The following is a 21083-nucleotide window of genomic DNA, read 5'->3' as shown; positions in this document are numbered from 1 at the left end:
AAGTCCTTGCACTTGCAGTATTACAAACTGGGTGTCAGTGGTGACATTCCTGGGAAAAAATGCTGTGTTATGTTACTTCTAATGCAAACTGAACAATTTCCTGATACTGCACCTTCACATTAAAAGCATTTCACTGGAGAAACACAAGTTGACATTCATTCTGAAGTAGTCCCAGAGTGCTTGAGATTAGCACAGACCACTATGGTCAATCAAAAAAGCACCTACAAAAGAAGATAATACTCAATTTTCACATTTTTAGGAAATCAACTTTTGGAGGGAGTACTGAAACAGGAAGGAGCAGTTACAGTAAACATTTAGATGAAGAGCTGCACACCTCCAACTTCTCAGCACAGTAACCCACTCCTTTCACTGGACCCTGCTGTTTGCACTGCCGTGTGCAACACTAGATAAGATCACGTTGCTCACAGAATGACCGAGAAAGGCCAATTATTACCAGACTTCTTTAATTAATTAATTAAAACAACAATCCTTTGTTTTGTTGCACACAGAATTCTGGGACTTGTAGTATTAAACCTCATTTGCCTTCAGACCTACCACCAGTCCCTAGGTGTCGACAAATCAACCAGGTCTGAAATCTTAAGGGTTGTAATTTCAAGTGTGATTCTTTACAAGAGGAACAGTGACAGTCTTTATGAAACTACTCCCTTTAAGATTCATTAAGGTTTTCAGTTATGCTCAGACCACACTGTGCTCTCTCTTCCTGTCAAATAAGGGTTGTGTACCTCACCTGCCCCTCTACTGCTGACGACATGCTTCTAAGGCCTTGATTTAACTGAGCACCGCTGTGTCACACTCGGGCCTCGATGCAGCTGCTGTGGCGGATTGTTACCGTTCTAGACAATCCTTGTGATTCTACAAGAAGCTCCATAGAGTGTTTCAGAACCAGACCTAGACAGTGACTGAGAGAAATAAAATACTAAGAATTGATTCTCTGCAGTATCAACATGCTTTTAAATGAGTGTTTATTGCTGTTAGAAACAAGGCATACAAAGCTCTAAAGCACATTCATATGATACAGCATCAGCTCCAGTTGAGTCTATCTGGTGGCAGAATAAATAACATTTGGCTCCGGCTCTCTTCTTTTAGTTTTTGGTCGAAATGCCACTGCTGCGTAGTTCACATCATCAGAGCCTGCATTCTGTGAAAAGAGTATTTACATGTGGTGACTTGACATTATTTTAACTCCCCTATAGCCAGAACAATAGTGGACTTTTGAGGCAGATACCAATATTATTATTTGGTCAATAGAAACAACGAAGAATTGTGATAAAGTTATTAAGTGAGTCAATATAGCCCTGGCTGTTTTTCATCGGGCTCTATCAAACAGTGTATATGAGTAATTGTTCAAACTAGATTTACCTCTCTTTGCTCTGGATTCTAAGTGACAGAAACAAAACATCTGTATTAAGATATGGTATTAAAAAACAGAAAACGAGTGGTTATTTGATTTTTGTTTTAAAATACAAAAATTAAAATTGAAATACAAGGCGTTTTTTTTTCATGGTCAAAAAGGGATGAGCGAAATGAATCGATTTTCAATTTCTATTCCATATAACAAAAAATAAAATCACTAGAAAACAGAAACGGGATTTACAGTACGGTGCTGTGTAGAAGAAACAGTAGGCTAGTAGACTGCGGCGGGGTAATCAACCGTGACACGTGGACATGGAGCAGTACGTCCCTTTTCCGAAACAATAAAAGAGTGTGTCTCAGGGAAGAAGACATGACTGCAGAAAAACTTAGTTGCATATTTCAGGTAAAAAAATAAAAAAAACTCTACTCCAGGGCGTCAGTCTGTGATGTTAGCCTGTTAGCCTAACTTTCCCCTTTAGTGGAGCTGTTTCGATAGAAGTTAGGGTGGCCATTCGTCCCGCTTTTAAGCCTGACACTCGTTTGTCCTCCTTTTGAGGTCCACATTTTGACACATTACCTTGTTGGTTTAATACTTACTGGCTAAAAATGTGTGTCAAAATAAATCATTTCTTTGGTTACATTTTCATGTTGACCTATCAACACATGGCTAATTTTAATATTCAAATGAGCCATGTGTTGATTGGCCACAACACAGATCACAGCAGTTGCTACCACCAGGCTGTCAATCAAGCTCTCAGTGACAGAGAACGTAGGTTGTTGGACTGAAATTCTGAAAATGCTCATACTCTGAAACAGAAGGTGCTGCATTTTTTTTTACCCTTTATCTATCCAGATAAAAACATTAAGAACAGTTTCTGTATGATGTTTATTAGACCTATGTAATCTGAATTTGAAGGGCACGTTGTCATGAGCTGTATCTTGTATATTTATTATTAGCTATGTGGTATGTATATGCACCTTTATGTAATCTGGTGGAAATACATATTCGAATTTAAAACCGGATCATACCAAACAAATATCTGCTTGCGTGTCCCCGTGTATGCAAAGTGTGCTCCTTTTTGATATGAAGGAAATGGCCACCCTAATAGAAGTCCGCCTTGTCGTGGCCGATTATCACTTAAATACTGTATATATGTAACTAATGCCATTTAGACATTTAGCATTTGGAGAATTTTCTCTCTCAGTGTTCACTGAAGAATATTCATTGAGAAAGGTTTGTAACATTAAGTGAACACTTTCTTGACAGGTCTCAACTCGTAGTCTGTACTTGACTAACGATGCAAATGTGGCCTTGTTTCCGGGACCATCTGGAGTGTTCAGCTCATTCGACCTTACTGCAAGAGCCCATTATGAGGTTAACGGTGAGGAGGAGGACACCTCATCATCAGCTTCAAATAACACGGGCCAACGTTTTGCATTCATGCGAACTCCTGCAACTGCTTCAGCCCCCCCCCCAGAGCCACTGTCCCCAGAGCCACTGTCTCTAAAACATTTCAAAGGTAACATTAGCCTAAATTGCTTGTTAAATGACGGTGATACGATTTATATTTTCAAATTTACTAGTTATGGGATGGCATGGGAAGTAAAAAATAATTAGATTTCATTGCAAAACACCTAGTTAACATTTGATATGATCATATCAACTCCAGTTGCCATTCTTTGTCTCCTTCCTAGTTGTAGTGTAATAATAGTTAATACTACTTGTACATCATTTGCATTATGCACATTTTAACATTTTTCCACTGACTTTCATAACCTCCGCCAAGGAAGTGGTGATATATGGTTATTGTTAATATACAAAACACATTAACCATTGCTAGGATTATGAATTCCCTGTATCATAGAAATTATTTTAATATGATACTCTTCCAGATCAATGTACCTTGCTGAGGTGGTTGGTGGGAGGTTTTTAGAATGTGAGGCTACCCTTCAGGGGATCATCGGAAAAGTGCAAGATGCCATTGGAAGTCATGACCCCATGGTATTGACTGATGCACAGGGTAATGCAATTTTGGAGTCCGAAGGAACAACAGGTGGGTAACATTAATTTAGTTTTACTTTTAAGTCTTTACTTTGATTGAAAATTAGATGGCACATGATTAATCATGACTGAACCAACCACTTAAGCTGTAATGGTTTTTCCTGGTTTCCACCTCCACTCCAAAGGGTCACACTACTGGAAGCAAAATGCGCGAAAGATTCTTGCTGTACAAGAACGGGACTTCCTAGAGTTGCATTGTGTTTTTTTTACTTAGACGTATCCTTACCTTTGCTGTTCAGACTAATAAAAAAAACTTTTTTTCAAATCAGCACCTGTTTGCCTACCCTTTGGACATTACTGCTTCTGTATATACAGTGGCTTCTATAATGTTTGGGACAAAAATGTATTTTAAAAAACATATTCCCATAATCAGGGATAGAAATTGAGCTCACCCCCACCCCCCTTGCTGTTTTGTTGTGTGTGAAACAAGTGTCTTGTTTTGAATGAATGAATTTCATAAGAAGCTTCCCTGACATAGTCAAGCTACATTCATAAATAAAAACCGTTGCTTTTGTTGTGGAGACCTCTGTGCACTGTGCAAAATGTAGAGAGAACACAGGTCTGGTCTGTCAGAGGCATTTTCTGTTCTGCACTTTTATACTCACAAATAGGCATATTGTGTTTGCGTTTATTTATCAATTCAAAAATTTGGGTTAGAGTTCTTGTACTATTGATGTGAATTTCTTAAAATGTTTGGGCTAGATGATGTCATATTGGTGTGAAGAAGGAAGTTGAAAATGTGAGCACTGTTCTTATTGACATCACTGTTTAGTTATATTAACATTTGTCTTTAACAAACACCCATTGCCACCAACTTATAGTTCTTGTTACTCATTTACATTCTGTAAGTTCAAACAGAGCAATGGCCTTTCACACATTGCGCTGAGTTGTGGTTATGAGATAGAGCAATGCCTCTTTGTATGGAGCAAAGTCATTGTTCACTGCTCTAGAGAACTAGTCTGAAATGTCTGAATATTTCTCTGCAAACTGATTCTCGACTGTAAGTTTGTCCTGTTCAGTTGAAAATGGATCAACTCCAAAAGCAGAATGTGTTGTCAGTGAGGATCCCAGCTGTTGTCCGTGAAGGTCTGCTGCTTCAGCTGAATGAGGCAACAGCTCCTGTGGGATTTTTTTGGGACACCCACTGCCAGCCAAGTCATTGGGTATACCTTTACCTGTAAAATAAAGAACATACTGTTGGTCTCAAAACTTATGAATGCCCGTTGTAATTATTTTAATCTTCGCAACACTGGTTTATTTCACCTGGAATTCGGTGAGCATTCCATGAGTCCACCATCCTTGTGAGACCAATCTGGCACAACTGGCCAGTCAGGTTGGACACACAGTATCTCACAAGGTTGTCGTCCATGTCTAGTTCCTCTTGATCCACCAACTGCAGAAGGGCTGTCTTCAGTGGATAATTGACACGATTGTTGACCTCAGGCCAGACTCGTTCAACTATGTGGTTCTGAAATTGCACAAAGATTTGTCATAAGTAAATTCGTTCTGGTGGGTTAATGAAAAATATATATGTTACGGTCCATTAAGTCTGAAATGTCGAATATTTCTCTGCAAACTGATTCTCGACTGTAAGTTTGTCCTGTTCAGTTGAAAATGGATCAACTCCAAAAGCAGAATGTGTTGTCAGTGAGGATCCCAGCTGTTGTCCGTGAAGGTCTGCTGCTTCAGCTGAATGAGGCAACAGCTCCTGTGGGATTTTTTTGGGACACCCACTGCCAGCCAAGTCATTTGGTATACCTTTACCTGTAAAATAAAGAACATACTGTTGGTCTCAAAACTTATGAATGCCCGTTGTAATTATTTTAATCTTCGCAACACTGGTTTATTTCACCTGGAATTCGGTGAGCATTCCATGAGTCCACCATCCTTGTGAGACCAATCTGGCACAACTGGCCAGTCAGGTTGGACACACAGTATCTCACAAGGTTGTCGTCCATGTCTAGTTCCTCTTGATCCACCAACTGCAGAAGGGCTGTCTTCAGTGGATAATTGACACAATTGTTGACCTCAGGCCAGACTCGTTCAACTATATGGTTCTGAAATTGCACAAAGATTTGTCATAAGTATATTCGTTCTGGTGGGTTAATGAAAAATATATATGTTACGGTCCATTAAGGAAAAATGGTCATTATGCAGAATTCCAAGTAAATCTTTAAATTTACCAACTCAGCAGTCATTATGCATAATTACCAGGAAATCTGCATATTGACCACCTAAATGGGTATTATGTGCATTGACCACTGAGCTAGTAAATTGAGAGTTTTACCAGGAATTCTGCTTAAGGACCATTTTCCCAAATGGACTGTAACATAAAAAAACATCATGTAACTACAATATAAAGTTTGAATAAACACTAACCATATTATAAAAAGAAAGCTGTTCTTGGCCAAGGTTAATGTTATGTTTATTGATATGTTTACCCTAACATTTAGAAAACCTAGCAATAGTAAAGAAAATGTATATAATGTAACCAAGAAAACAGTATGCTGCTGAAGCAAACCCAATAAAAGTAATAATAATAAAAGCAGGCATACAACAAATACTGTGTTACTGAAGCAACCACACAAACTATTGAACTGTACCCTTGTGGATGAAGTCTGTAAATAAGGCCTTCTCTCCTGATTATGGCGATGAGATGACAGCTGCTCCTGCATGAAGAGCGTCAAATAAAACTCCTTGCCATGATCTACTCACACCTGGTCCCACATACCATAGGCAAGTACTGCAGGCCTATTGGATGAAAGAATAATTTTTAATTTCCAAATCAGTTATTCTCAGTATAATATGGTTCATAACAATGTAGATGTCCAGCAATTATCATTTAGTCACATTCTATTAGGAAAGCAGTAGCCATGTGTATGCAATATGTACAGCTATTTCAAAGGCTTAAGGTATCGTCTGGTATTTATTTGGGAACAATATATGTTGTTATTTCGTCAATTGCAGCCTCTCTTTTTTCTCTCATGTCTGAAAGGCATAATATAAATTGATAGGTGGTTTCAGGTCAATGAATAGAGAATAATGTCTGCAAATGACCATCGCAAAATAAATCATTTTACTGTAAAGCAGCCTTTAAAACCAGAAAGAGACTACACTTATGTCATATCATGGTTATTATGATATCCAAAATCCCAGACCATATCTAGTCTCATATCACGATGTTGATATAATATTGATATATTGGCCAACAAACATTGTCTTGAAGAAATGACAGATTATCCCTTTAGTGTCCACAACAAAACATAGGCTATTCCCTGAAAACATCTTCATAGATGGCAAGGTTGTTTTTTATAGGCATTGTAGAATAAGCAACAACCTTTTTGCGGAAGCAATCAATGGCTAAAACATGGGTGACCCCAAACATAGCCAGTTTTTCATTTTGGTCCATATGAACCTTGTGACCCATGTAGTCAGCTTGATATGGTATGGGGTTGAGATTGCGGGCACCCTAAAAGAGAGAGGAAAACAATGTAAATATTTCATTGTATACAAAATCCCATTAGTCCTATATACACTGCATTGGTTGCAGGTTTTCTAAATGTGACAATGCCTATTTGTATTGTCCCTCTCAAATAAATGAATAAAATAAAAATGATGGCATTTTAATCTTATACGGGCTAAATAACTGCAACTAACCAAACACCAAAAAAAACACACATTAGCTCATAGTTACACAGAAATTCCACAAGTAACAGACAGTAACATACCTGACGTCTTGCTTCATGGTAAGGCTGATGCATAGTTCTGAGCACTGATCCAATTCGTGTCTCTGCTGCATGCACTCCTTTCATAGCGAGATACCCCTTTATCATCCTTCTTCCATATGTAGGTCCCATCTAGAAAATAACAAATTAACATGATTTCCATATTCCAAAATCATATCAGCTGATATAGGTTTATCATGAAATTAATGCAGTGTGCATGCATGTGGGTGTTTGTGTTATGGGATTTGTCAGTGCTGTGAGGTTTATATTTACTGTGATTACTTACAAATAGCCTATGGTAGGCTGAGGCTATTTATTTTGTATTTATTTACTATTTTTTTTTTTTTTTTTTTTTTTTTTTTTGGGGTTATTTTATTTATAATCATGATAAACGGGCATAAAAAATTCCAGTTGAACTTGCTAAGGGATCCCTTTAGAGATGCGGGACATAGACGTCTATGCATGTTCTCTCTCTCTCTCTCTCTCTCTCTCTCTCACACACACACACACACAAATCTAAGTAGCAAAGGGGAGATATAGCAGGTTCATACCTCGGTTATAGCTTTTGCCACCTCTAACTCCAAATGTGCGTCAGGGAGTCCCATCAAGCTTGACCCATTTTCAGCGCAAAATCTCCTCACATTTCTTGCAGAAAATCCTCTTGTGCCCCCACTTTCCTGTAATATGCACACCGAGATTTCTGTGGATGACAGGCCTTGTTTCGCCATGTCCAAAATCCCATCAGAGTAGGATTCCAAAGCCATTTTAGCCTGGCAACACTGGCACACTGGCAATTTTACATTTGGCGTTGGCGCTCTTGCCTTGTAAATGACAACATCCGTCTCAGAATTGAAAATTGAATAATTTTTTAAATTTCGCTCATCCCTTTTTGACCATGAAAAAAAATAACACCGTGTATTTCAATTTTAATTTTTGTATTTTGAAACGAAAATCAAATAACCACTTGTTTTCTGTTTTTTAATACCCGTTTCTGAAAGGAAAATCCAATGACCAAAAGATACACGGACCCACTGAAAATCTGCCTGTGCAAACCACCACTGTACTAAAACAAAAAGATCCTGCCTAAGCAAAACTGTCTACACAACTGTAGGACAACTTATAGTTCCTCACCTACAAAACTTGAGCAGCAGAGGTCATTTAAAAAAATATTTTAAGCATTATACATTAACAGACAACCTGAGCTGAGCTGATGATTGAGATCCTGTTTATGGTCAGGATTAACAATAGTTATGTACATCTGTTATTTTGCATAAGGGAATCTAAAGTAAAGAATTTGTCATTTGTACATAATAGCAGCATCTCTTGTTAAAGTATTGTCAAATAACATGGTCTGAAGTATAACTTAAAACAACTACTACAACTCTGTGACATTCTGGGTCAAACTGGTCAACAGAACCAAGGCCAGCTGTATCACTGTTAAAATAACCTCAGATAACGCTGTTGTGTACGGCGACGGATTTTCAAAGGAAAAATATGAAATGACATCCAACATCTCCACTGTCTTTCTCAAGATCAAACATGTGGATTTATCTGTATTTAGTGTAAAATAAAAAAGGGGTTAAAAAATTTAAGTGTATATTTTTTTATTTTTTTTTTTTGTTTTTTTTTTTGTTTTTTTTTAAAGTGGGTTGGAATTTTTTTTTTTTTTTTTTTTTTTTTTAAGGGTTTTTTTAAATTTTTTTTTTTTTTTTTTATTTTTTTTTTTTTTTTTTTAAAATTTTTTTTCTAAAAACAAAAAAAAGGGGAATTAAAAGGGAAAAAGGGTTATTAAGAGGAAAATCTGCCAAAATAAATCAAGTCCTTATGTCTTTAGGGGCAGTGAGCTCATATGAGTGGTCAGAATAAGATTCTCCTAAAGCTTTCTTTACTGTGCAGATTATCAAATTTGGGGCGAAACAGTTTTAACCAGGTCACTCTAAAGGGGAAATAGAGCAGGTCCATCCATTACCATCTGACTCTGGTCTAATGGTCATCATTGGTCTGGTTGTCAAAAACAGGAAACTTCAGAGAGGTACTTTGTCTATCTTACGTTTGGTTTTGTTGCTTGTGGAAATGCTCTTAAAGTTGCGTCAATGTGCTGGAAAAATCCTTAACTGCTGGTTTACCAAAGACAATGATCAATGAACTGACCAGATGTTTTGTTTCTGTTACTTAGCCAATAAAGAAGAACAAAAACCAGAGCAAAGTGAGATGAATCCAATTTTAACATTTTTCTTCATATACGTCCCTCTCCCCAGCAATGTTTTCTAGTTCATAATATAGTATATATAGCTATGTAGTCCTGGATTTGGAGTATTTCAGTAAGTGCTTATTAGGGATTAAGGATGTTCTTGACGTGTACCGTGTTGTAAAGTCTTACAATCGTAGGTATTTAGAAATTAAAATTGACCAAATATCAATATTGGTATCGGCCTCATAAGTCCAGTATCCATCTTGCTATTTTGGGTGGCTTAAATTCATGTCAAGTCACCACATTCAGAAGTGGCATTTCGACCAAAGGCAAAAAGAAGACAGCCGGAGCCAAATGTTATTTATGCTGCCACCAGATAGACTGAGGAGGCAACTGGAACTGATGCTTTATCATATGAATGTGCTTTAGAGCTTTTGAATGCCTTGTTCCTAACAGCAATAACCACTCCTACCAAAACAATTCATTTTGCAAGAATGATCTGATGTTCATTCATTTGCAAGCATCTTCATACTGCAGTTTTAATTCTTAACATTTTATTTCTTTACATTTCTTTTCACTCTGCTTATCAGAAACATTGTCAGGAAGAGACGGTACAGCGTGGTCGGAGAATAACTGAGGTGAAAACCATGAGGGCCGTTAGATCAAAGCTTTCTAATAATAGAAGCAGTGAATACGGGCTGACTTCCCAAAGCCTTAGCAAGACATTTGTCTATAGGCTTTGAAAAACCATACAGTCCATCAGTGTGAGAAATGTAACCGATATCATAGAATCCCTATCATATGCTAAAAGTCTGAATCAAAAACAAAATGTCTGACTATTAGAAGTGTCTGTATCATTGGTGAGGCATGAACCACAGGAAGATTGACGTTCAGCTCTCTGCAACCCCTTCCCTCACAAGGTCATAAAAACAGCATGGAGAACTACCACACTGTATAACTGTATTCCAAATCCTGTGTCATGTTGGAATAAAGGTTTTGATTTGGAGTCTGTCTGTTGTTATTATTACTGCCTGTTATAGAAAAAAAAAAAAAAAACTTCCCAAGAAAGATCATTCAATTACTTGAACTGTGATCAAGTAGCATATATTGTGCATATTTCCGAGTGAAATACTTTTTTATACTTTACTAGCTTGAAATCTAATATTAGCACTGATTAATGACCTTTGTTGACTGATGCAATATCAGTTCACAAATTCTAACCTGCATATTAAATCCTAATGAGAGGAAGGGAGAACATTTAATGTGCTACTGAAAAAAATCTCTCACATTAATTATCAGATTTTGACAGGATATTTCCTTAACAATCTATCTCTGACCACGTTGAAATAAGATACATTCTGTTTCCTTTGTGCTGGCAGCTAAAGGACACTGTACGACAATTCTTACCTTGAACCTTTAAATATGTTGCACTGACAAGTACTGAGTATCTGTTCATGTTAAATCCACAAAAATACAACCCAGAGTCAGACACATCAAGGCGCTTGATTTTGAGAAAGACGGTGGAGACGTTGGAGCTCATTTCAAATTTGCCCTTTTCGACTCCATCACAGAGTGAAGCAGGCTCAGTAGAACTGTACATGGAGGAAATACAACGGGGCTGCGTTCTGTTTACCAGTGTGAACCAGACTGTCTGAGTGGGAGAACTGGAAAAGTTGGAGCACAGCAGTGTGACATCTTCACCAGGCTGGGCCTCCACAGTCTGAGACTCAGAACCTGAGACAGAGATCCAGCCTGAAACACACAGCAGAGAGATTTAGTTCTCAGCTGATAATGCAACAACAAACAGATTAAAACGACCCTAAAACATTGCAGTAGAAACTATAAACTAAACAGAATTTAGCCATGGACTAACACTGAGAGAAATTAAATACCAGTACTTACTGAGGCTGCAGAGAAATAAAGCTGGTATCATCATCAGAGTAAAGCTCATCATTGTGCGTATGATCGTCTTGCTGTAATGGAGGCTAAAATCTCCAGGAAGGAGGTTTAAAGAGAAAGGTTCTTCTACGTGTTAATCACTGACCACATAACCTACCATACCACTCACGCAAAGTGTTCTATTTTAGTGACAGCACAACATGTGCAGAGAAAGAACAGATTGGTGCAAACGTAGGAGGATAGATACGAACAGAATTTGCACCCATATAATGCAATGCAAGTCAAGCTATGGACCAAACTCTAGCTGAGTGCAGATTAAACTAACAGTGATCTTGTTATATTGTGGTAAGACAGTGGAAAGGCATATATGCAAAAAACAGAAAGGGGGCAGTAACTCAGTAATCATTGCAGTACCATCAATTCAAAATTCACAACATAGAACTTGGCCTTTATTTGAAACCGTCTGCCTTTATTCCCACTTCCCTTCATTTTACCTTCTTCTTCTTATAATTTGATCATATTTTAGTGAAACGTCTCCTTGTTGAACAGAGACTGACCTGTATCTGTTTGGAATTACCACATGGGAGGGAAGAAGCCTGAGCTTGTTGTCCATGCACTAATGTGACGATTTTATACAGTAGTTAGAGGGCCTTAACATTGCAAGTTGTTTTCTGAATGGAGTCCAGTTAAAACTTTACAATTTACATTTGTTTCACATGTGGGAAACTATATTTCAAATCTAATCACAGCAATTAGTTCACACATCACTACAAACAGGTTACATACTGCGGTCTGCTCCTGTGACCAATTCCGTAAACAGCTTTATTTAACATTTTATTCTATTTTATAAAAGATTCTGAATCTGTTGAGATGTGGTGTGTGTATTTGTAGGTATCTCGAGGTATGTGCAGCGTTTCTTGCGTGTGGTTTTATAGCAAAGAGCTGAAGGCCAGTCTTCCTGTGGCTTTCGTTCAGACTGATACGCTCAGTGTTTTCACCACAGTGGAAACTGAAAAAAGGGGGAGGGAGGGTGTACAAGACTTGTTGCTTGCCCAAATGTGAAAGCAAACACAGCCAGGGCAGAAAACTACCACTCTAGCAGAAACACACAGTCTTGTGGGAACATTAGTGTTTGTTTTTATCTATTATCTTGAACCTCTTCTCCTTTGCAGGGTTGTGGGGGGGACTGGAGCCAATCCCAGCTGACATTGGGCGGGAGGTGGGGTAGACAGGTCACCGGTTAATCACAGGGCTGACACATAGACACATCAAACAGGGTCACCATTAAATCTAACCTATATGTTGTTGGACTGTGGGGGGAAGCTGGAGCACCCCGAGGAAACCCACACAGACACGGGGCAGAACATTCAGACTCCACACAGAAAGGCCCCAGCCGGCTGACACCACCCTCTCGCTGTGAGGCGACAGTGCTAACCACTGTACCATCGTACCACCCATGTTTTATCCTAAAAATAGACTGTACAGGCTCCTCCTGCATCAAACCTCATACGTGTTTGTCATTTTGAAGTCAAGTCTGGGTCTTACTGGCAACCCAAGACGTCAGTATTTGACAGCCTGAATGACTGACCCCACCTTTAACATTAAACCTTTCTATCTTTTAGATATAGAGGGGAGGCATTCTGGCGTCTGACACATCTTTCTAATTGGAATAATGACTCATTTCATCTGAGATCACATGTTGATGTTTGTGCACCGCCACAACATGACAACAGGCACATAAATGAGTAAAAACAATACAGGTCTTTACTGAATAAATTAGTGACTTCACTGCCTCCTGCAGTGCTGTCAGCATCACACACTACACTGTTCTGAGTTCAGCAGCAGATCTGCTATTCAGTATCCCCACATTGGTATCCAATGAAGTCTAACATTAAGGCATCATAATGAAATAAGGATTACATAACAGGATATGGCTCTATTTTTAAACCTGTTGTGGAGACTTTGTTTTTCACTCATACAGACAATGTTTGTCTCCACAGGTTTATTCCATCGTTACTGATTTTCTTCACTATTTTTCCAGTCTGTACATATCCAGAAGTATTTAGTAAAAAGCAGGAAGGTCAGTTTTGACTATTTATTTTTGCTGCAAAGCTTTGACTTCAGAGGCCTTGTGACTTTCACAGCAGTTGTACTCAGATCACAATGTGCTGTCTCTTCCTGTGAAATGATGTGTATCTCACTCCTCCCTCCCCCCTGACAGACCGTTTGACTCTCCCTATGAGGGCGTTTGACAGTCGTCAGTGTCCTTTGTGTCTCATCAAACATCAAATATGTCCTCGTTCTTTTCAGATGAAGACTGAACGCTGACAAAATAAGAAACCTTGACCAAAAAAGTGAAAGAAAGAAATACTATGCAAATGATCAATGAATATACAGTAGATATAGTAGTAATAGAACTTTAATGTCAAACTGTTTTTTGTCTCCACCCACACAGAAATACACAACAGCTGATTCATATGACAAAGCATCGACACACTCAGAGTTGCAGTTCCAGACTTGAAAAGGTTCTTCCAACAATCATTTCTAAGGAGCAGACTGGCTTTATAAAGGGGCGTCAGCTCTATTATAATGTTCGTACTTTGTTAAATGTCTGTTAAATGTAATCTACTCGAAAGAAACAGCTATACCTGAAGTAGTGATATCGATTGACGCCGAAAAGGCGTTTGATCGAGTTGAATGGAATTATTATTTGCAGTCTTAGCTAAATTCGGATTTGGTGAAAGTTTTATATCGTGGTTGCACCTTCTTTATACACTCCCTTGTGCCAGTATTACTACTAATAACATTCAATCCAGCTATTTTTTTTAAATAGAGGTTGTAGACAGGGCTGCCCCCTGTCTCCCCTCTTGTTTGCACTTGCAATGGAGCCCTTGTCTATGTACTAGAGGACCTTTCCCACTTTTAATGGCATCACCAGGACTCATACGGAGTTGAAACTGTTGTTATATGCAGATGACCTATTGCTATATGTCGCACATCCAGTAGTGGCCTGCCCCGCCATTGTTTCACTCTTTCGTAGATTCGGAGTATAAAGTTAACATCGCCAAGAGTGAATGTTATCCTGTCAATAAACTAGCAATGCAGCTCTCCCAGTTGGACATTCCTTTAAAATTGAGCCCTTCGTGATTTAGGTATCTTGGGGTTAACATAGCCAGATCTTTTAAATCTCTTTACTCTGAAAATTTCTTCCCCCTTTTAGCCGAGATTAAGGCAGACTTTCAAAAGTGGGGTTCCCTCCCTCTCTCTTTGATTGGAAGAATAAATACTGTCAAGATGAATGTCCTGTCAAAGTTTCTATTTCTGTTTCAATGTTTCAATGAATAAATACTGTCAAGATGAATGTCCTGCCAAAGTTTCAATTTCTGTTTCAATGTGGCAGTTTTTTTTAAAACAGTAGACTCGATTATTTGTCATTTTTTTGTGGAATGGCAAAACACCTAGAGTTAGACAAAAAGTACTTCAGAATTGTAAGTTCTATGGCGGCCTCTGTCTGCCAAATTTTCAATTCTACTACTGGGCCGCGAACAGTTTCATTGAGATTGGACCACGTACGCTGAAGTGATGAGGACGTGTTCAGGGCAAGACTGTTTCAGAATATACAAAGTTTATTGGAGATTGGACATTGCACACTGAAGTTATGAGTACTATTTTATGGCGAATCTGCTGAAATCGACAAGTTGTCACTGGCACGCGGTTTGATGTACAGTCACAAATAGCTCAACTTTTCAATCAGTTTGTATGACCACAGAATTCAAAGTGGCCAACTTTGACCTCACGCCACAGACACGCCGTTAAACGTACAGTCTCAAATAGCACAACTTTTAATCAGCACCATTTTTTGACTGTACTGACTAATTTTGAAGCAGATCCGATAAATTTCCTAGGAGGAGTTCATTCAAACACAACGCGAAAAAATCACCGAAAATGCGCACAGAATTCACTATGGCCAACTTTGAGGGCACGCCATGGACACGCCCTTCAACGTACATGCACAAATAGCACAACTTTTAATCAGCACCATTTTTTGACTGTACTCACAAATTTTGAAGCATATCCGATAAATTCCCTAGGAGGAGTTCGTTCAAATACAACGCGAAAAGTTCGCAGAAAGTGAAACTTTAAATCAAAATGGCTGACTTCCTGTGGGGTTTCGGGTATGGGTCCAATTGGCTTTTTTGTACGTCCCGGAATGTTACACGTGCCTACCGAGTTTCGTACACATCGGTAAAACGTAGCGCCGGTGCTGCTGGTTTTTTATCCTGTAGGGGGTGCTACACACACGACAAACATGATTTTTGGTATGTGACCTTCAGGCACCACTCTACACGAGCCCTGTGAATTTCATATTCATAACTATTACGGTCTCCGCACAGTGATTTATCATGCCAAAAGAGCGCCACCTAGTGGCGGATTGTTGACAGATTTTTTAGTGAGCCTCAGGAAGCCATCGGGAAGCATTGTACCAAGTTTCATCTTAATCACACATACCGTTGTAGAGATATAAACTTCTTCGTTTTAAAGAGCGCCACCTAGTGGCGATGGCCTGAAATTGTGCACTCATACAGACGCTATAAGTTGTCCTACAGTTGTGTAAACCTTTTTGCTCAGGCAGGATCTTTTTGTTTTAGTACAGAGGTGGTCTGCACAGACTTCTTTACGTCTTCCACTCTGCACTGTCTTGTAGAAGCTGTAGCTGGCTTTAGTTTAAAGCTTGAGTGAAGACACTCTCATTATATGAACCTAGATGACCTAACACACCCACTGATATCAACCATGTCATAGTTATGGTAAATGGTAAATGGACTTTACTTATATAGCGCCTTTCTAGTCTTTCAACCACTCAATGCACTGTACACGACATGCCACATTCACCCCTTTCACGCACATTCATACATACACATTTTACAGCCTTGCCCACCTTTTGCAAATCCCACTTTTTTTTTTGCATGTGGTATGAATATGTTCTCTTTTGCCTAGTGCATTTGTATATTGACACAGTGACGTCCATAAACAGTACTGAAATTGCATAAATTGGGAATGCCTAGAAAATTGAGACACATTCTTTATGCCACCCCTGCAAAAGTCAGTGCCCCACTCGTGCCACCCCAAAAGGTACCAGGTCAGGACAGGATGTATGACGCACTTTTTAGTTGAGGAAATGTTTTTTTGTTTTTTTTGGTGTGTAATAGCCACACAATTATACAATTGTGGATTGTGGGAAAAAATTATAATTCATTTCCATATAATTTTTGTGGAAGTCACAGGGTGCCACTGGAGAGTGACTAAGGAGCCGCATGTGGCAGTTTGTCTACCCATGGTCAATGATAATCCATACAGCTAGAAAATGTATATTGACTGAAATCATAAAGTTAACATCATTATGATAACATCCATTTCAGATCCCATATATTCACCATACATATATTCACCACATATACCATACATGAGTCTCAACAGACAAGCATGTGAACAACAACTTGACTGTCAGGCAGAGGCATACAACACATTGAAACAATATGGCGCCCCTCCATCCTCTGTGATCTGTCTTAAACACGTGCAGCCTGTAGAGTGGATGGTTTCATATGAGGCTGTCTCACTGTACCACTAGTATCACAAGTAGCAAGAATCACTGTGCTTCAGATATAGTTTCACACGTTTGATAGAGGAGCGTCAGTCTTTCAGATGTGTAAAGATACAGATACAGATATCTCCCTGAAATAGACTGTGCTGTTTGTCACCCCAGTACATGTGCAAGGGCATGTAGGTGGCATACATATTTATATTCATTAATACAAGCACCAATCTTTTTAAAATACATTGTATTTTAAATTCAGACATGTAACACATTGACATCAGTTAAAATATCCAGTTTGCACACTGATGTTTGGCTTAAAAAACACTATTTGCTGCTTCATTTGAGACTTTATTCGCACAAAACTTTGATGGAACAGACCACATGGTTTACACCTCAGATGTGCTCAGACCACACTGTACTGGTGACGTACCTCACTCACTCCTCCACTGCTGCAGGCCTCCATTTATCTTATTATCTATCTGGATCACTGTTTCCTGCTATGGACGAGTCTACACTGTGCAGCCAATGAGCGCAGCTTAACTCGAAGTGTAAGTGCAACTAAGTAAAACTTTATTTATATAGCAACGTTTTGACACAGAGATCCAAAGTGCTTTCCAAACAGCAAATAAATAAAACATAACACACACATACACAAACATAGAGAGCATGTAAAAACAAACAAAGGAAAATAAAACAAAAGGGAGGGATAAATTAAAAGAGACACGACAGAAGAGAAAACAAACAGGGAGATCTATAAAAAGGCCTGTAGAGGTGGATTTTGAGCAGCCGCTTAAAACAGTCCACAGATTCAGTGAATCTGAGTGATTGGGGAAGACTATTCCACAATGTTGGGGCTAGAACAGCGATGGCACAGTCACCTTTGGATTTTAGAGAGCGTGGTAAAAAGGCAGAGATTTGAGGAGCGGAGTGGCCGAGGAGTGGAATGAGGAACAAGGAGATCTGAAATGTAACTGGGGGCAAGGTCATTAAGTGCCTTATATGTAATCAGTAAAATCTTATAGTTGATTCTGAATTTTACAGGAAGCCAATGAAGGGATGCAAGAACAGGAGTAATGTGGGACAGACGGCTGGTTCTGGTTAAAAGTCTGGCTGCTACATTTTGGACTAACTGTAATCGGTTTAACAAAGCCTGACTGAGGCACGTGTAGAGGGAGTTGCAGTAATCTAGACGGGAGAAAATGAAGCTGTGAATTAATTGTTCCAGATCACTGGAGGACAGGAATCTTTAGATTTTTGCTACATTTCGTAGCTGCAAGAAACAGGACTGGACAAGTTTTGTGACATGAAGGTCAAATGTCATATGCTGGTCGAAGATGATACCCAGATTCTTAGCAGTGGGTTTGATATTAGTGCGTAGTTGTCCAATAAACTGATCAACTGCAGTGACAAACTTATCAGGGCCAAAAAAAATGATTTCAGTTTTATAAGGATTTAGGTGGAGAAAATTAAGAGACATCCAGTCTTTGGTGGCAGCTAAACACTCATGGAGAGAGGACAGTTGATTCAGATTATTGGGTTTCGCAGAAAGATAGATCTGTGTATCATCCGCATAACAAAGGTATGACATGTTATTGAAGCAGCTGAACAAATGACCCAGAGGAAGCATGTACAGGGAAAACAGAACTGGACCAAGAACCGACCCCTGACACCACACAGCGGAGGAAACATGATTATTAATGCAGACATTAAAGACTCTATTAGTCAAGTAGGAATGAAACCAGTTTAAGGCTGTACCAGCAATGCCAACCCCGTTCTGTAATCTATCCAGTAAAATGGCATGATCGATGGTATCAAAGACTGCAGTCAGATCGAGAAGAATAAGGATGGAGCTTTCACCTTTGTCAGCATGCATAAGAATGTCATTAGACACTCTCAGTAATGCTGTCTCGGTGCTATGTTTTTGGTGAAAACCAGATTGGAATTTGTCCAAGATTCTATGTCCTTCTACCAGCTTCAGGAGCTGGTCCGCGACAATCTTTTCAAGGATTTTAGATAAAAAGGGAAGTTTGGAGATAGGTCTATAGTTTTCTAACTGGTCTGGATTGAGAGAGGGTTTTTTAAGAAGTGGCTGAACACTGGCACTTTTAAAGAGGTCAGGTACGGACCCTGATGTGAGAGAGGAATTGATGATAGCAAGCAGGCTAGGACCTAACACAGGGAGTATGGTTTTTAAAAATGTCGTAGGAACTATGTCACAGGGACTGGAGGAGGGACACATCTTATCGACAGTTTTTGAAAGGATCTGTAGAGAGATCGGAGCAAAATCAGACAGTAAAATAGGACGGCTGAACATTGCAGGGGGAAGAACAGTGAGGGGAAAATGAGACCTTATACCATCGATCTTGCCAATGAAAAAAGACAGGAATTTTTCTCAGTCAGCAGGAGAGTAGGCCTGAATAGCAGGAGGAGATGGAGTTACAAGCTGGTTGATAGTAGTAAACAAATCCTTGGGTTATGTCTATTGCAAACAATCAGATCAGAAAAGTAGGCAGGGACTTCCGGTTTGAGCATGTAGCGAGCAGACGTGTGAGAAGTGGCTCCCGAGTTACTTTTTATTTTCTTAGAAAAGAAGGCCAGGGAGTTTTACGAGCTTCACTGGGGAGAGTAAATGATGCTGGAGCACAGACCATCTATGAGAAGGTGAAAGTAAGCTTAGCTTTCGGCTTAGACACTTTGATTCCTTGGGACTATTTGTTTGCTTGGTTAATATATAGGGGAAAAGAACATTTTTCTTTTTCAAATAAACTACAAGCCTGCACGGTAATATTTACGTTAATGTGGTCTTCATATATGTTTATGGTACAATAACAACGCTGTGGCCTCTGTGATTTAAATTTACAACAGCTATGTTTTGTTTTTGTTTTTTTTATTCTTAGCATGGCATGGTTGTTTTAATTAGTGTGGCTTTCACACATAACTCTGCATATGGCCATTTCACAGACTGGTCAATTTTAGTAAGGTAAATTAAATGATAATATCTGTCCCAAGAGAACTGGATACATTTTATTTTAACTAGGCCTGCCACTTTGATTTATTTTACATACTTTTATCAGTCCAATCATGCTCTGTGTAATTGCATAGTGAGCACTGGTGATCCAGATGCAAATCAGGGATATATCCTATTACTTTCAATGTTATTTATTGATTTAGTTTGGTCCCTTTTTTCTTTTTTCTCAAGGTGAGCCTAATAGATGAATGTATATGGTAGAACACAAATCACTTACTGAGAGGGGAGCCACCCTCAGGTTAGGATAGGAGTTATAGACAACGTTGGATGTCTTGGAAGTTTTCCATCTGGGAATTTCTGCGGTTTTCTTCGTTTGGGGAAGAAGATCTAGGTTTGGGGTGTTCAATGGGATTTTTTTTTTCTTCTTTTTTTTCCCTTCTATTCCAAGTTTCATGAGAACTGGGGAACATTTTATTTACATGGCAACACTTTATCTTCTAAGGATGCACACAACTATGTTAAACTGTATTTTTCCCCACAAGCATGTATTCAAACTAATCAATCTCATTTCAAATTTTTCCCCCTGTCACGTGGGACACGTCAAGGATGTCCATTATCCCCGCTTCTGTTTGCAGTGGCAATTGAGCCTCTTTCAATTGCATTGAAGTCGTCGTTGTTGTTATGGGGGGTTGGGCGTGGGACGGAGGAACATCGCGTCTCTTTGTATGCAGATGATCTCTTGATCTATGTAAGCAATCCAGAAACTAGCGCCCCCGTAATTGTATCACTATTGAACAATTTGGGGTCTTTTTGGGTCTATTGCAGGGCGGGTACAATCGGTGAAGATGAACGTACTCCCAAAGTATTTGTACTTGTTTCAATGTCTACCGTTATTCCTGACAAAATCATTTTTTCAGTCAGTTAACGCATCCATTACCTCCTTCATCTGGAAGAATAAAGTTCCAAGAGTTAACAAAGGCTTACTTCAGAGGGGACGTGATGTGGGGGGGCTAGCTCTCCCCAGTTTTATTCACTATTATTGGGCAGCTAATTTGCAGAAAATTGTATTCTGGCTCCATGTGCCAGACACCGATTGGTGTACACTTGAAGCACACTCTTGCCACTCGTCATCCCTCCCTGCCCACAAAGTGCTCCAGGTTTACCTCCAATCCCATAGTACTGTCCACCCTTAGAATCTGGGCCCAGTTCCGAAATCATTACAAATTCATCTCTCCCCTCCCCCCAAGCCCTATTTGTAAGAATCGTTT

At 39.1% G+C, this 21083-nt stretch overlaps 1 protein-coding gene across 10 annotated transcripts in view; it reads right to left on the bottom strand.

Annotated features, from left to right (window-relative positions):
- Positions 1-4052: 4052 nt before the first annotated feature.
- LOC127349562 (uncharacterized) overlaps positions 4053-21083 on the bottom strand; it is a 28686-nt gene continuing 11655 nt past the window's right edge. For 2 of the 10 annotated variants that reach the window (XR_007880321.1, XR_007880327.1), the window contains 7 exons: positions 7713-7838; positions 7165-7293; positions 6774-6905; positions 6040-6187; positions 5289-5493; positions 4700-5200; positions 4053-4611 (listed from right to left, as the gene is read on the bottom strand). Coding sequence is in view for 2 of the 10 variants with exons in the window: in XM_051375423.1 (XP_051231383.1) it covers positions 6080-6187; positions 6774-6905; positions 7165-7293; positions 7713-7838 (495 nt within the window). In the remaining 8 variants the exon portion in view is untranslated. Of the gene's footprint in view, positions 4612-4699; positions 5201-5288; positions 5494-6039; positions 6188-6773; positions 6906-7164; positions 7294-7712; positions 7839-10985; positions 11105-11254; positions 11526-21083 lie in introns of those variants that run through there. The other 8 variants (XR_007880322.1, XR_007880325.1, XR_007880328.1 and 5 more) reach the window with 8 other exon arrangements.

Source organism: Dicentrarchus labrax, unplaced genomic scaffold, assembly GCF_905237075.1.
Source record: "Dicentrarchus labrax unplaced genomic scaffold, dlabrax2021, whole genome shotgun sequence".
NCBI lineage: Eukaryota > Metazoa > Chordata > Actinopteri > Moronidae > Dicentrarchus > Dicentrarchus labrax.
The sequence above is the reverse complement of the archived record's forward strand: the minus strand, read 5'-3'. Positions and strand labels throughout refer to the sequence as shown.